The 16,147-nt window shown below is 42.0% G+C and overlaps 1 protein-coding gene across 1 annotated transcript in view; it reads right to left on the reverse strand.

Moving 5' to 3' along the window:
• Window positions 1–2,655: 2,655 nt before the first annotated feature.
• LOC106579894 (multivesicular body subunit 12B) overlaps window positions 2,656–16,147 on the reverse strand; it is a 38,867-nt gene continuing 25,375 nt past the window's right edge. The window contains exons 8-10 of the mRNA XM_014160243.3: window positions 7,486–7,541; window positions 6,992–7,051; window positions 2,656–3,604 (exon numbers count right to left, since the gene is read on the reverse strand). Coding sequence (XP_014015718.3) covers window positions 3,530–3,604; window positions 6,992–7,051; window positions 7,486–7,541 — 191 coding nt within the window. The 3' untranslated portion in view covers window positions 2,656–3,529. The remainder of the gene's footprint in view (window positions 3,605–6,991; window positions 7,052–7,485; window positions 7,542–16,147) is intronic.

Genomic DNA, 16,147 nt, shown 5'->3' on the forward strand with positions numbered 1-16,147 from the left:
AAAATGCCAAGGGGGGTGAATACTTTCACAGGCCACTGTAATAATGGGTGTGATTTCTGAGAGCGTGTGATGATCGTACCATTATATTCAAAATATTGAGCACAGAAATGTACCATTGTACTAGATTATCCGCACATATACCCTAAAAGGTACCGAACAGTACCATGTGAGATTTTATGTGTACCCCTGAAGGTACATTATGTGTATTTTGATATTTTTGTACACCTAGGAACAATACTGTACCCTAACCGTACTCTTTTGTCTGAGAGTGTAGGATGGGTGTGTTGGGTGTTTGCGTGTGCCGATGCTATAATCAGATTTGTGGTGTTTCGGTGGAAGTTGTGTGTATGCCGTTGCTACATGTCCCTCCAGTGGGACGGACATGTTCTCTGCAGCACATCAAATATAAAAACAGCCCCACATGCTCTGGGATTAATGGCTCCCTATGCTTCTGTTCACATTGGAGGCGGAGTTTATCAATGGGCTGCTGTATCACAGGAGACCTGAATGCCTAGCCACCTGCCTGCCTGCACTGGGCCTATAGGGCTGGCCGCCCCTGACAAGCCTCACACCGTCACTCTCTTTACTTCCCTCTCCCTGGTCACCGCAGCACAGGGGAAGCAGGCTTGTCAGAGGGAGAGCGAGAGGCTAAGCCAGTCTTAACACAGCCCCTCAAACCACCTCATAAATACAGACTTCCTTTTCCAATTTCCAACTGGCAGATCCACCTCTGTCTACTAGCTTACACACTGTTCCGTGCCAAAGTCTTGGGTGTGAGGTTAAAAATGACTGTGGTGCATCTGGCCTGACTCTCAGAGGGTGGAGCTTTGAAGTGCTGATCCAGAGTTTAGTTTAATCAGTCAAATCTCACATGTATTGTAGCTGAAAAGAAGATATCACCATGACAACTGTGGTATATAGCAGTGACAGGCATAGCAGGGGAGTTACAAAGAGATGCCTTTAAATAGATCCACAATATGTGCTTAAATCTGCTTAAATACACAACAACCCAAAACCTCTCCGCTAAAGACACATGTGCAAGCCTCTACCCTTTTAATTACAGCATGAGTTTACACAAAACAGGGACAAAATGAAGGCCTATTCCTTTTTGATTTTATAGTGTGGTTTCTGCATATCATTATTATTTTTCAATATCATAAAGTGGAGCCGAGAGAAAAGTGAAACCATATGAGGCAGCTTTTTGAAAGGGCGCTGGGCATGGCTTTTGAAGGAGCTGTGGTTCTGATGGAGGGCCCATTCTGAGCCAATCTGCTGGGCTAGGCTGGCCACACTCCCAAGCTCACCAGCAATACGCCCCCACAAAATTGCCCAAGTGACATGGGCAACCACAGTCTAAGGGTACAAATTCAGCAGGAAAAATCACATATGACCTGCTGTGTTTCTATTCTGGTCTACTTGGATCTATGTTACAATTATTACCTTTCAATCCATGAACAATTAGAGAACAATAGGCTTCTTTTAAAGGTGTCAAGAAAGAAGTCCACAGTCACACTCATGTTGTTTGCAAAACTCTGGGTTTTAACCTGATGGACCAGGTTAAAATGGGTTTAATGCTGACCAGGGTATGATACAACAGATACCATGGCAGGCTGATAGTAAGCCTTTATTAAAGGGAGCACATACCCTTGTCATTACCGCTGCTCCATTGTCACATAACAGTGCTCATCCTGCCTTCTCCCAAACTGTATAGAGAGCTTCTCAAACTGTGAAGAGAGCAATGTGGTGGCATTAAGACCTAACCCCTGCTTACTTCTAGAGTAAAACATATGAGTGTGCGTGAAGTGTAGTTGTGTGTAGTTCATTGGGGAGGTGCGTGAGGGTTCTGTCTCGGGCTGTCACTGTACTTTAGGGCTTCACTGATGTGGGGTGATGGGTGTCAACTTCATGAACAACAACAACCACAAGATGTAACAACGGTTCTCAGCGGAGTGTTCCTGAGTCACCTCTATTGGTCAGGTTCAAACCGCCGAACAGGAGACAGACAGCCACAACACAGAGGATTGTCATCTGTTGCACACACCGCGAAACACCTGGGAATACTAAAATCCATTAGGAGTTTTGGTAGAAATGATATTAACACTGCTTACACAGAAATCATACATTCATAAAGGTAACAAGCAAGTCTAATTAAAGAAGCAAGTCATTAGATTCGTGTAATTTCAGAAACTAATTAAATCTGCAGAGATGAGCAAATAGATTCTGATATCTCAATTTCTTCAGAATGACACATTTCAGTAGTTGTTAAATTATATTGATGTAAAGAGACAGAACATGTTATGGAGAGGGGGGGGCATATTTTTGATAACATATTATAATAGGGTCTGGAATGTGGGTGGGGGGGGGGCTCTAATGTGGTGGCTCTGATGTCATGAAGCTTTGCTCGTTCTTACTGCAAAGTGCTCATGATGGACTGACTCTGTGATGGATGTGTGTGCTTGCTGAAACAAGTGTTCCTCATACACCTTCAAAGAGAACTGACTACTTGACTAGATCTGTCAGTCTGTCAGTGGGAGCAGAGCAGAGCAGTGAGGCAGCCTCCCATTTATTCTCTGAAGTCTCAGTCACTGCTACACAGCCTCAAACCTACATGTGACTCTGACAACCAAAAGGAGACATGAGATTCAGTGGTAGTCATGAGATTTGTAAGGTGTTTATTCATTCTTATACATCACATAACTGAATAATATGATAATATACTGAATAACAATTGATTTAAAACAAATCAACAATCATATCAATTTAATATGTGTATGACCTATTTGATTGTACTAACTTAGCGTTTCCCAGGACCCCAAGGGGTGCACGTTTTGGTTTTTAACTGAACACTACACAACTAACTCAAATGATCAACGCTTGATGATTAGTTGATTATTTGAATCAGCTGTGTAGTCCTACGGCAAAAACCAAAACATGCACCCCTTGGGGTCCCCTGGACAGAGTTTGGGAAACCCTGTACTAACTCATTATGACATATTTTCCTAAATAAAAACTAGAAAAGGTATCAACGTATTTGGAGATGTGCTACAGGATTAAAAATACGTTTTCTGATAGCTTTACAATATATGAGGTAATTTGGTTACTTTGGCTCTCATCACGCAAACAATAAGTGAGCACAAACAATTAAATGAGCATTAAGCAGAGTTTGCACAGTGTTGTTATGATCACAAATACAAACATTTGACCACAACTCTGAAACATACAGAGCTATGGAGAGATTAAAAATGCACATTTAACAACATTTAGAATAGTTACCTCCAATATTATGATACTTGGAATTTTATGTTACTAACTTCCCATCCTGTTTGTGAGATTTCTGTTAGCCGTTAATTTGAGATAGATTAGAATCCTGTTGACTTCTGATATGAGGGACTACTGTGAATGTGGATTCTAAACTGGACATCAGAGACATCATTCCAGTAAGTGCTTCGTTGTTGTGGAATGAGTGAAGGTGCTGTAGTCTTTTACTCTGTCCCTGTTCCTCTAGAGCGTTCCTCACTCAAAGGCTCTCTCAGTACTGGCTCTGGGTGGGCCTGGGAGGCAGGGAAGTGCTGATGCTGTGCTCCATGTTGAAGTTGTACTCATACTGCCACAGGATAGAAGTATAAAGGGATTTAAAATACAGTATATCCAGTATAAACTGTTTGTATATGAAAACACTTCTTCACCAACAGCATTGAGGTTTGTATAAGAAGCTCTTTCAGTAACAGATCATTATGCCTTTAAGATTACAAGCTGGGTATGGGTTTGGGTATGAAGAAAGCTGAAAGGAGAAATGTGTGCAAATACTGTCCCCTTGTGGAATAAGATGAGAATGTATAATACGGTTATAAAAGTTCAGGGGAAAACCACAGTACTTATGAATTTTCTTCACACCACCCATCTCCCAGATACATGCATCTAATGCACAGTTCTTCCTGGCTTTCTCAATGGATAAAATAATATAAATAACCATTGCAATGAAGGAGAGCAATTCAAATCAGTTTAGAATATATTTTGGGGAAAACAATCCTCCAGTAATCAATTGTGATGTTGTGGTCAAAATATATTTCAAATCATTGTTGAAAGAGTAGTACCACATATCAACTTTTACCATTGCAATTTTACTAAAACAAGCAAGCGCATACCAACTCATCACTTCAATACACTCTGATCTGCAATACTGAATCACTGCACTAGGTGATGCTGCAAGATCATCAAATGCGTTTTAATATCTATATTCAAAGATCCCAACTAAGCACAATGGATTTATTGGGGATTTCCAACCAACACCCCTCTGTCTTTCAGGAAGCTATAAGTTACGAGTCACATGCCACAAGACGGTTAGTTATAATGAAATTCAGCCACAACACCTGGCAAAATAAATAAACAAATAGATGTAAGTGTGAGCGTGTGTGTGGATGATGGATGGGGGAATGGGGTGTTATCAGGGAGAGCATGTATCACTGTCTGCCACTTTTACACACGGGCTGACAGGACAGTGACACACAAGAACATGGGCGGCAATCACCCAGATGAACAGAGCTTCATTTCCTGTCCCTGCTCCACTGCTAAAAATATGTGACATGTTGTCTTCATTAATTCCACCTCTATTTGGAGCTCTCTCTCTTTTCTCTCCTCTCCTTCTCTCTCTGTCTGTCTCTCTCGGTCTCTTACACACTACATGCACCCAGGCACACACACACAGTTTACTGCTGAAACACACACACGTCCATAGGTGCAAATGAAAATGTCTGTCAGATTCATACACACATATGAAAAGACATCCACACTAACAGACACACTCTCACACGCTAACTCTGAAAATCATTAGGCAGCCGCCAAAAACAAACATTTTTTAGCAGTGCAAAGTACATAAAGACGTCAGCTCAAATCGCTTACTAATTAACACTTAAAAAGACACAAATTAGATATGCGTGGATAAAAGCAATTATAATCTCCACAAGTTTGCGAATCATTTGGGAAATGAAAAGAATGCCTAATTGCTGGAACCAACATCATCTGAGAAGTGAGAAGTGATGCCTGTTAGGAAACGTTCTTATCTGTAACATTGTATATGATTGCAACAGTTTTCCTCAATTACACGCGCAAATGTCAAATACCACCTCTCTTTTATGTATGTCTTTAAAGAAATGTATTGGACATCAGTCAGTTAGAATGTCCTTTACCATAATACTCTTTCTTCGCCCTGAAGAGAGAAAACAAACTCCTCCAGTGTACACTGACAGTGACCTCTGCTGGACAACTGAACACCACTCACCATGAACAAGAACGGCCTGTTTGTGTGACTGCATATTATAAAGGCTGCACTAAATACTGCACTGTTTATTCATAGTGGTATTGGATTTGATCCACTGAAAACAAAAAGATCTAGTGCATATTACAAATACTACTTAGCTTTTGATAACTGTAAATATCTGTACATATATGAGCAGGTGTTACTATGTAGTAACTCGAGGTGCTCAGTGACGACATATTTTGGCTTCAACCTTCAACCTAGAACAGAAAACCAGTATCTACATTTTAGAGCCTAAATTTGTATATATATATTTATTTTTTTTACAAAAAAATAAGCACTCCAAAAGCCCTGAATATATATTTGGCATGTGTAATATCAAACTGAAATACGATATTAATTTCCCATCTCTAGAGATATTGTAGTGGGATAATAATGCGAGAGGAGAGAAGTAAAAATAACACAATGGTGAGGGATGTTTCCTCTTGGAAACTAATTATCAAGCTAAGCTGTGACTTCATCCCCATCAGCCTGGCCCCACCATTAATCTTGTGCTGTCGTCCACTTCACTAAATCCTGCGTGTTACACTATCTCACATTTACTTCATCAGTTCCAGCTACCGCTGCGGTAATTAATGATTCCTAGCACTCTTCCCTTCCCCTCCACGGCTCAGCTCGCCATGTGTCCTGCTGCTAATCACACTAACTGAGAGGAGAGGAGAGCTAGCCTACGGGACGAGCTGCCAGGCTGTCTCCATCAGCAGACCGCAGTGGCCACACACACACACACGCCACACACACACACACACACACACACACACACACACACACACACACACACACACACACACACACACACACACACACACACACACACACACACACACACACACACACACACACACACACACACAATATTAGTACCTGAGTTGACAATGACAATGAGCTCCATTCTCAGAGACCAGATGACAAGATGGCGACTGTGTGATTTCTATACTATGTGACAGTATACAGAGCCAGGGAGCAGAACAGACACCCAGTTTGATGAGGGAGTGTTTGCTCTGTAACACATCTCAAACCCAACAGCACCTGTTCTTTTACAGTGGTCTGTCACTTCCTGGCAGTTCTGATACCCAGATATCGTGCTAATGAGAGAGAGGGGGAGGGGTTTACTCTCCTTCATGCACACACAATAACTGTGTGAGAACACACACATGCACACACACACAGGCACAAGAACACATGCACGCACACACAAACACACACACTTTTCAATTTTTTTTCTTACTAGGAATGCCTGTAGGGTAGCTAGTTGCTCTGTAATAATACACTGTCTGTATTCTTTTCATTTACTCTGCATGAACTTGTATCTCTACTGTCTGTATGCTGGCTGTCTCATTGGGTAAGAAAGATCAAGTAAGGCTAATTGAAACCAAACACATGCAGTATGTGCATCATACTGGCAATCAGTTTCAATAGTGAGAAGACCACCAAAAAAAGAAAAGAACACCAAATGGAATCCAGAGTGTTTTTGTGCAGGACACAGTGAGACTAGTCAGTTCTCAGAGAGAGTGGCTGACCAGGCCCAGTCTGGGCGGGCATTAATTCAATCTGGGTTTAGTGGAGCCAAAAGGGCCTTGCCCGTCTCAGACACTTAATTACAACCCCCAAGAATGTTTGCTTTGCATTCTGGGCCAACGGTGTCAGTGGCAGCCGAGCGTTGCAGCCCCTACTCACTTCCTCCTCGATCTCTGCCAAGGATTTGATCGTAATGCCCATTAAATTGACTCGCTGCATCTGAAATCAAAAGCAGAGAGAGAAAAAAACAAGAAACACGGCGTTAGGCACATGGCTAAGTAAGCATGCTTAAAATCTTTAATCCTCTCCCTCTCTGTTTCAATACAAAAGGTGATATAGTGACAGCCGCCGCCAGCCAGCCAAATGGACTGCATTGAGCCAGCTCTGCCTGGCTGCATGCATTCATCACTCAGTCTACACTGGAAGAGAAGAGAGGAGAGGAGAGTGCAGGAAGCTGTGTAGAACTGACTGGGGATCAGATCCTGGAGAAGGAAGAATACAGGGTACATACAGTATGTCCTCAATTGAAAAGTGGATGGATAAAAGCTACGTGTAGAGAGCACTTTGTACCTCACAATTTAACAAATTAGAGGCGATGAAAATAAAAAGGCTTTTTAGTTAGCATAATTCAAAAGCTTTGTGTAAACACTCACTTCTTCAGGGGTTCTTGCAAATTTCTCAGAGATTGTGAAGGGCACATCATCCATTGCTGAAAAGAGAAAATAAAATGTTGAGTGGAAACATAAGAGAATAAAAACATGACAACAGGTTTCATACATTTCATACAAAACCAATCATTCCATAATCTTCATACTGAGTATCTCATCCTGGCTAAGTGTAATTTTTTTTATTGAAGAACAGCTCCCCTCAACCCCCCTCCCACCCAACCCTTCCTCAATAGCTTGAAGATGAAAGGTTTTTTTATTCTCCACTGTACTTGAGTACCTCCACCCACCCCCTTCCCTCCTTCCCTCCTTCCCCCAAAACCCTCACCAGCCCGACTCCTCTTTAATTACTCTTGATTATTCCTGATTCTGTCTTGCCAGAGAGATGTTCCACTCCAAAACAAAGACACTCGCGCAGAAAAAGGGGAAAGAAGTGAGACAAAACATTCACCGGATACTGATTTGCATGAAAATAAGCCACAGTGTTTGGCAGGCAAAAAGTGGATTGAAATGAGGACTTGCCAAGAGCGTGGTAGTGTAATTAGCATTTGACCAAACAAACGAGCTTCAACAGAGCTATAATTAAGCAGGCCTGTAATTAAGTGTATGCCCTTTATCATAATGATCATGGTTAAAATGGTGTGATGGCTGCCAGTTGATTATTAATGGTGCAACCCCATACTGTACGCAGCCTGCAAAGGAATCAGAGTGTCACTACTGTCAGGCTAGAGAGCAGCCCTTTGTTTATAAAATACATTAGGGCCCAAATTAACGCAGGGTGACAGGGGACACAAAGGCTCTCGTTCCTTTCCAGACGAGAGGTGGTGACTAACTGCCGCTGCTCGGCTACACCAAATCACGAAGCACACAACTTCTAGCTCCCCTCTCTCTCGCGCTTTCTCTCTGAGGGGCCACAAATATCAAGAGGCCAACCTTCCAACTGCTGTTATTTTACCCATAGTCCATCAGCCTGCTGGCACAGGAAAAGGAACTCAGAAATAAATGTAACCAAATGCTTCTCATGAGTCACAGTTTTGGATCTGATATTAGTCTGTGGAGAATATAACTTAATAACGGTATTTCAAACAATGTCATTTGAATGTTCCTTCATTCTGACACTTATGACTGCCTTTTTGTGTACCTCAACAGTAGGGATCCATTATACTGTACTTTCCACCCATAAATGTGATTTTTACTGCTACAATGAGGTCTTTGTAATCTACCCGTGACCTCACATAATGTAATGACTACAGACCTCTGAGGGAAATACATTGAATATCACCCCTACCTAAAACCCACCCTCACCATTACAAACCACTACTGTAAATCTACACTATGAGTTAGGACGGATGAGAAAATAGACTTTGGCCTCCATTTAACTTCACCCTAAAGCCATTCAGAAAGCCAGCCCTGGCATGTGTGCTTCAACCCGCTCAGAGGAGGACTATTTAGCAGCGGTGCTAGCTGAAGGGCTATCTGCAGCAGCAGGGCTGGGTGATTGGGTGGATATGATGGCTTGTTTAAGCCCATAAAAACAAGTGAATAAACATGTGCTACTGTGTCACCGGGAGCAAAGAGGGAGGCGGGAGGGGGAATATATTAGAATCAATACCCAGCAATGGGAAGTGCAGATTGCACCCTGTTGATGGATCTGTGTGTAACAGACAGATTAATCTAGAGCTGAAGGCTGGGGTGCTTCTTTGTTGTTCAAGGATTACATTTTAAATCAGATCTCACTTAGTATCCCCCCACCATCCATACTGGAGGGTCCATCTCACACCCAGACCAACGGAGGAACTTGGAGACGATTTTACTGGGCGAGAAATTGATACTTTACCAGGCACACGTACATACAGTAGTGGAAAGTGCTGAAGTCATGTTAGTCCAATCTCCTGGTTGAAACACTCCCAGTCTAAAGCATTCACTACCTACTCAAATGGCCAGGGCTAGAGTCTGCTGAGCAATGAATCAAGTTCCAGCAATTTGTGTGAGGAAAACAAATATTTGACCATTGGTCATGTGGTCCAATCTATATTTGTGTAAATGGTGTAGTAAAAATGTGCGCGTTGTAGAGTGATTGTGTATTTGGTATGATGACATTTTCTATCAAATCAGAGTCCATACATGTGCTCTAATTATGACTCCCTAATGAAAATGATGATGGTTATGATGGTGATCATGGCGATAACAACAATGATGATGATGGTGGTGTTAGCGAGTAAGGGCCCTGTGGCCTGACTGATGGTAGTGTAAAGAACGGAGTCAGCACCGGCCCAGAGTGGATCACTGGCTTATTAATGGCTCTATCAGGTGAGATGAGGAATGGCTGCATTGTCATCTCCAGCCCCTGGGCACAGACGAATGGCTGTTTCAGGACGGGATGGGCTCCCTCGTCTGCTGCGCAGAGCACCAATCCCTCACAGTTCTGTAGTTGGATGCGCTGTCACTGTGGACTACAGCTTCAGTCCCGCTATGACCCGTAGCCAGGACTGTAACGCACACAGACACATGTACACACACACACGCACGCGACACGCACACACACACACACACACACACACACACACACACACACACACACACACACACACACACACACACACACACACACACACACACACACACACACACACACACACACACACACACACACACACACACACACACACACACACACACACACACACACACACACACAGGGTAATGCTCAGACATTGACTGATTGAGGACTGTGTGGGTGATCGAGCATACCTCACATTACCTGAACCACAACTCTTAATTAACAATGAAAGAATGTTAAATAACTTTTCTTTCATGCTTCACTAATTCAACATACCTGCACTGATCTGTGTCCACTATAATTACTCAGGTGAATCAAACTGATTCCAGGACCATCTGGGAAAGTACTGAATATTTACTCAAATACAGTCTTATATGCATATCTATTTTTAAAGTGACCATATGAATCAGTAATGTTTGGGTTACTGTAACTAAGACTGTGGTACTTCTACAGAGATACAGTGAGGGGACAGCGGGAGCTGAGTATGAGAAATCTGATGGTAAAAAAAGAACCAGACTGAACCGTTCCCATTGGCCGAAATCTATCACAGACTCAGTTTGAAAAGTTATTATGGGAGTTTCCAGTTTCCATCTAAGCACTTCCCTTTAAAGACATGATATTAACTGTTTATCCTGCCTTGGGGATTTATGCAATAGAAACTTTGTGGACAACCACACCAGTGTCCAACTCCAAATACTTTATTCTAGGTTCCTTGCCATTGTCTCTGCCTCATTTAAGGTAAACGAACAGAGTTTGGATCCACATAGATCAAGAGGAGGAGGACCTCTTCTGCCCACTCACAGCCCTCACCCCGACTAGACACTGACATGAGAAATAGTGGCCAGTCCTGACAGCATCTCTGAGACAGATTGTAGTTTATTTTGTCGCCCGGGCATACCATCTGTGCCATTCCAATAGAGGCTGTTTTCTCAGGCTGCTGTAGGAGAGAGGGCACGAGGCGCAGGGTCCCTCAGTAGCTCTGCAGCCGCGGCAGGTCATTAGTCAAATTGCCTAATGAGAGAGAATACAAATTGCCCCCTACCCTGACAGGAGGTGTCAGAGCTCCTGACCCGTGCTATGAGAACAGATGATCGCGCGTTGCTATTTTCAGATTATTTTAATGACTGTGGCTCTATGATTTCCATTCTTTTCCCCCTATCTTTTTTTAAATTCCTCCAGACAGAATGGGAGTTTGGGGGGGGGGGAATCCTATGAAGATTCTGAAAATGTCCCATTGAAAAGCAAAAAAGTGTTACTTTTAATGATTACAGCAAATGAAAAAAGGGTTGCTGGGGATGACAACTGAATATATTAACTTTATTCATATCCTTTTTCACATGCATTACAATTGAGACGTTATTCAAATGATATTCAGGATATAATTTACAACAGGTTCATTTTGGACATTGGACCCTATACACTTACTAATGTAACACTGTAACGCTAGTTAGATTGATGCAGTCACCAAAAATAGATACCAAAACAATATTTATGAAATGGAGACAATTGTAAAATGCCAACACCTATACTGAAAAGAGTGATTTAAATGGTTTTAAGACACACTGCTAGTCCCAGATAGCTTGGAGGGCATGATTCTCAGTGCAGCTAATCATTTGTACCGGTGGATTATATGGGTGTCTCTGTAGACTCCTCAGGGGCAGCAGTGGGGCTGCTAAACACCCAGGTTTACACAGAGAAAGAGAGGAGGGAAAGCGGAGGAGTATTTAGCAAGGAGGGAGTAGAGTTATTTTTCCATCTGTGTGACAAGCAGCCCTTGAAATCTGGTTCTGGGTTGGGAGCCAGGAGGCAGTCCCAGTCGGGCGCTGGTCCATCAGTCTTCCAGAAAGTGGGCACACCTACAGTGACTTGGCCACAAACACTACGGCACAACAGTGGATATTTGGATCTCCACAGTCTAATTTCTCATCATTTCTTCTTTTTGAGGGCCCATATTTTTCTCTCTCTGTTATGGACACTAAATGCATATGATGATACAACAGACACCTACAATTCTGTTAAAGGGTGGCTATAGCATAATGATCAATCATGCATAGAGGACTTATCTGGTCGCACAATCTATTTGTAAAATGCTGTTTGTATTGTGCTACATACTATTTGTATTGTGCTCCATGCTATTTGTATTGTGCTACATGCTATTTGTATTGTGCTACATGCTATTTGTATTGTGCTACATGCTATTTGTATTGTGCTACATGCTATTTGTATTGCGCTACATGCTATTTGTATTGCGCTACATGCTATTGTATTGCGCTACATGCTATTTGTATTGCGCTACATGCTATTTGTATTGCGCTACATGCTATTTGTATTGCGCTACATGCTATTTGCATTGTGCTACATGCTATTTGTATTGTGCTACATTCTATTTGCATTGTGCTACATGCTATTTGTATTGTGCTACATGCTATTTGTATTGTATTTAGGGGACTCCCGAGTGGCGCAGCGGTCTAAGACACTGCATCTCCGTGCTAGAAGCATCACTACAGACCCTGGTTCAATTCCAGGCTGTATCACAACCAGAAATGATTGGGACTCCCATAGGGCGGTGCACAATTGGCCCAGCGTCGTCCAGGTTAGGGTTTGGCTGGGGTAGGCCGTCATTGTAAATAAGAATTTGTTCTTAACTGACTTGTCTAGTTAAATAAAATGTACAAAATTATGCCGTTTGTATTGTGCTCTGTAATTGCAAAGTCAAACATCCCTTTCAAAGTTTCAAAACTCCAATGTAGGCTAACCACGATGATCACTGAGCACAAGTCTGGGAATTGAATAAACATCAGAACTTGATAAGCAGTACATTGTCTTTAAAGACTTAACAGTGACACCAGCATTGAGCCCCAGCTGTGGTTGCTGGTAAATGTGCAGCAGAATCTGTGTATGAATGGGGTACGCCTCTCTGGACAAGTGTTAAAGCTGGCAGAGGGCTGACAGTAAATTGCATGCGCCGGATGGGACACAGCAGAAGGCACAATTACACAAATCCCCTCTTAATTAGCGGTTCTGTGGGCAAACTAACCTGTAATGATGCAAGGGATGTGGTGAGCCCAAAACAACTAACTAGGAACACTCCAGAACACTGGTGAGAGGGTCACATGGCCATGTGCCTTCTGAAGAGGATCAGAGAGTGACGTGTGATCCGTTGTGATCAAAGCAGCTGTACACTATGATAAGTGATGGTCCCCATGCTGCCCTGCTCCCCCCGGCTCCTAGCACTCTCTAAGCGCCTTGCCCTCTGGACTGTGGGCAGAGCAGCAAGCCCTGCGAGGTTGTGGGTGGTGTTATTAAGTTTTCGATGCTCACAGTACCAGGCAATGTAAAGTGGCACCTCACATGGTGAGTAATGAGCTGTGCCAGGGCGGAAGCAGGAGGGATGACAGCCAGAGAGGCTTCCTTGGCAGCCACTAAGCTGGGCCTCAACCAATTCATCATCCGCCTAAACCAATCCACCAATGCCGCAACGCCATTTGTCATTAATTATGCTAATAAACACACCATTACTCTCCTGGTGAAACAGGCAACGGTTATTAGTTAAGGCCTTTCGGATAGGTTGACACATTGAGGCATGTTTGTACACATCAACGTGTACACTCTTAGAAAAAAGGTGCTATCTAGAACCTAAAAGTGTTCTACGGCTGTCCCCATAGGAGAACCCTTTGAAGAACCCTTTTTGATTCCATGTAGAATCCTTTTCCACAGAGGGATCTACATGGAACTCAAAATGATTATACCTGGTACTACCTAGAACCAAAAAGGGTTCTCCCCGGAACCAAAAAGGGTTCTACCTGGAACCAAAAATGGTTCTCTTATGGGGACAGCTGAAGATCCCTTTTGGAACCCTTTTTTCTAAGAATGTAGGTCAGTATTGTTCCCATATTGTTCCCGTATGTGGGTGAGTAGGCCTATAGTGTTCAAGTTGGAGAGACAAAACAGTTGATTCAGTTGAAATGTTACAATAAGTGAGTGTATGGTTCACCCAAAAAGTGACTTACTGATTTTCATCCAATCATATGGGAACAATTTCTTAATCAGGCTCTTTGCTATGCTCACAAACATAATGACTCCATCTTTGTAAAAAGGGCGATTGTTTTAACATTTCTAAAGCATACTTCATAGGTCCTCTTAGAGAACCAGTCTGAGCAGAACTATTTAATATAGCTTCTGGGAGCCCTAGATGCCCTTTTCCAAAACTACTTCATTTCCAGAATCTCAATGTGCTTTTTACATCACACTACAGTATGTATTATGAGCTCATTAATTACAAACTTAACAAGTCAGCAGAGCCATTAAAAGATCTTTAAGGCATATTTGTCCATAAATCTCCTTAAACTATATTTAATGACTGGATTTTGGGGAAATATTTTTTATCAAGTTCTAATTAGATGTGTGATAACAAACCCTGCTGTACATGGAGGGAATGAGGGAGCTGTGACAGGCCATCCATTGATGGTCTCCATGTCTGGCCACTGAGAATAATGGAGCCCTGCTTTTATTCCAGGGAAGAATAGAGAGCAATGAGGAATGTGAGTTCAGTCTGGTCTGCAAATGCAAAGCTATTCAAAGTCACTTATTTGAGTCTAATGGGGTTCTGAAAGATTGCATTCATATAGTTTGTTGGTAAATATATTAATATGTTTACATTTATGGACTTTTGAAATTAGCAGATTATCAAAACACAAACAATTTGTATTAGCTATCTAGGTAAAATGTGTTGACAAAAGAACATCGTTGTAATATTCAAGATACTAATAACCAAAATGTTAAAATTATCACCATCTTTTGGGGATGTTCACTGTGTGCATAAGCATGCTTAAGCACTCTCTTGCTTCTCTCTCCACACTGACCATAAGAATAAATCATTAATGGGTTTTAGAGAAGAAACTTCACAGTTTTTCATGCCTTGATGCAAGCCCGAACCCTTTGGCTTTGTTTCAGACATTTAGAATAGTTTTATCGTACAGGAATGGCATACTTTAAATCTTGTACCATCTAAATTAAAACACAGCAGTAAATCTGCCCAATACCTCCCCCCATTAAATATCCATGCAAGATTCATTTGGCTCAATTTACTTGATCCAGGATCCTTTGGATGGATGCCTTACAGGAGAGGAAAACACCACTCTGGTTAGTGTTTTAATGACCCACCAGAGGTGCCACAAGGCCACTGAATAATAAAAACCTGCCGATGACTTTTGTGTCACTAGGCAGAGGTTGTTTTTTAATCCCTCAGCCTAAAGAATGTTGTTATTATAAAATATAACCACACTGGTGCAGAGGCTGTGGAGATACATCATAGCGTGTTGAGATTACAGTTGGAGATTAGCGGGGCTGAACTCCTCCCTCTGCAGAGGCTAGCCTGCAAGCCCAGCACCACAGAGAGAGATAAGATGGAACTTTTGTTTGAAACCTGATGAGAAGCCTCTTAATGAAAGTGCTGGGCCAAAAATAATCTTTTTTCTCAATGTTAGTCAATCAAAAAATGGTGTAGTTGGAGAAAAAGAGGAGAAAGAAAGTAATTTTGTATAATCAGTGAGCACCATCTGGAACAATTAACTGGATTCCACAAAACTCAGAGGATCAGTCATATTGGCTTATTAAAGATCCGGAATTATACAAGTAATAAATCCTTGGAAAAACGAAGCATAGACCCCTGCCTGTCACGACTATTTTAACTTCAAATACAGTGGAATGCTTGATAAGGCTGAAAAGAGGAGATTAATATATGCAAATTATGTCGAGCATTTAAAAGCCCCCCAACAACTGTCTCCTTTTTTTCTGTCTCTTATTACGGGGCTTTATGTTTTATTCATACACCAACTCACCTGTCATTTCATAAGCTATAATATTATGAGGGTATTATTAAACAGCGCAAAGTGGCGCTTTAATTGGAAAGCCCCATTGCATTTTCCAGACGCACAAAGTTTAATAAGGATTCTAATATCGTTCCGGAAAATCAAAAATCATTGTCATCCTTCTGCCATGATATTTTGCAAACCCAAGTTAATTTTGAATCTTCCTTTTTTCTTTCTCCTCCAATGGATGAACTGTCTCCTGTCTGTTAATTGAGCTTCT

The sequence above is a fragment of the Salmo salar genome, chromosome 20 (assembly GCF_965601325.2).
Source record: "Salmo salar chromosome 20, fSalSal1, whole genome shotgun sequence".
Taxonomy (NCBI): Eukaryota; Metazoa; Chordata; class Actinopteri; order Salmoniformes; family Salmonidae; genus Salmo; species Salmo salar.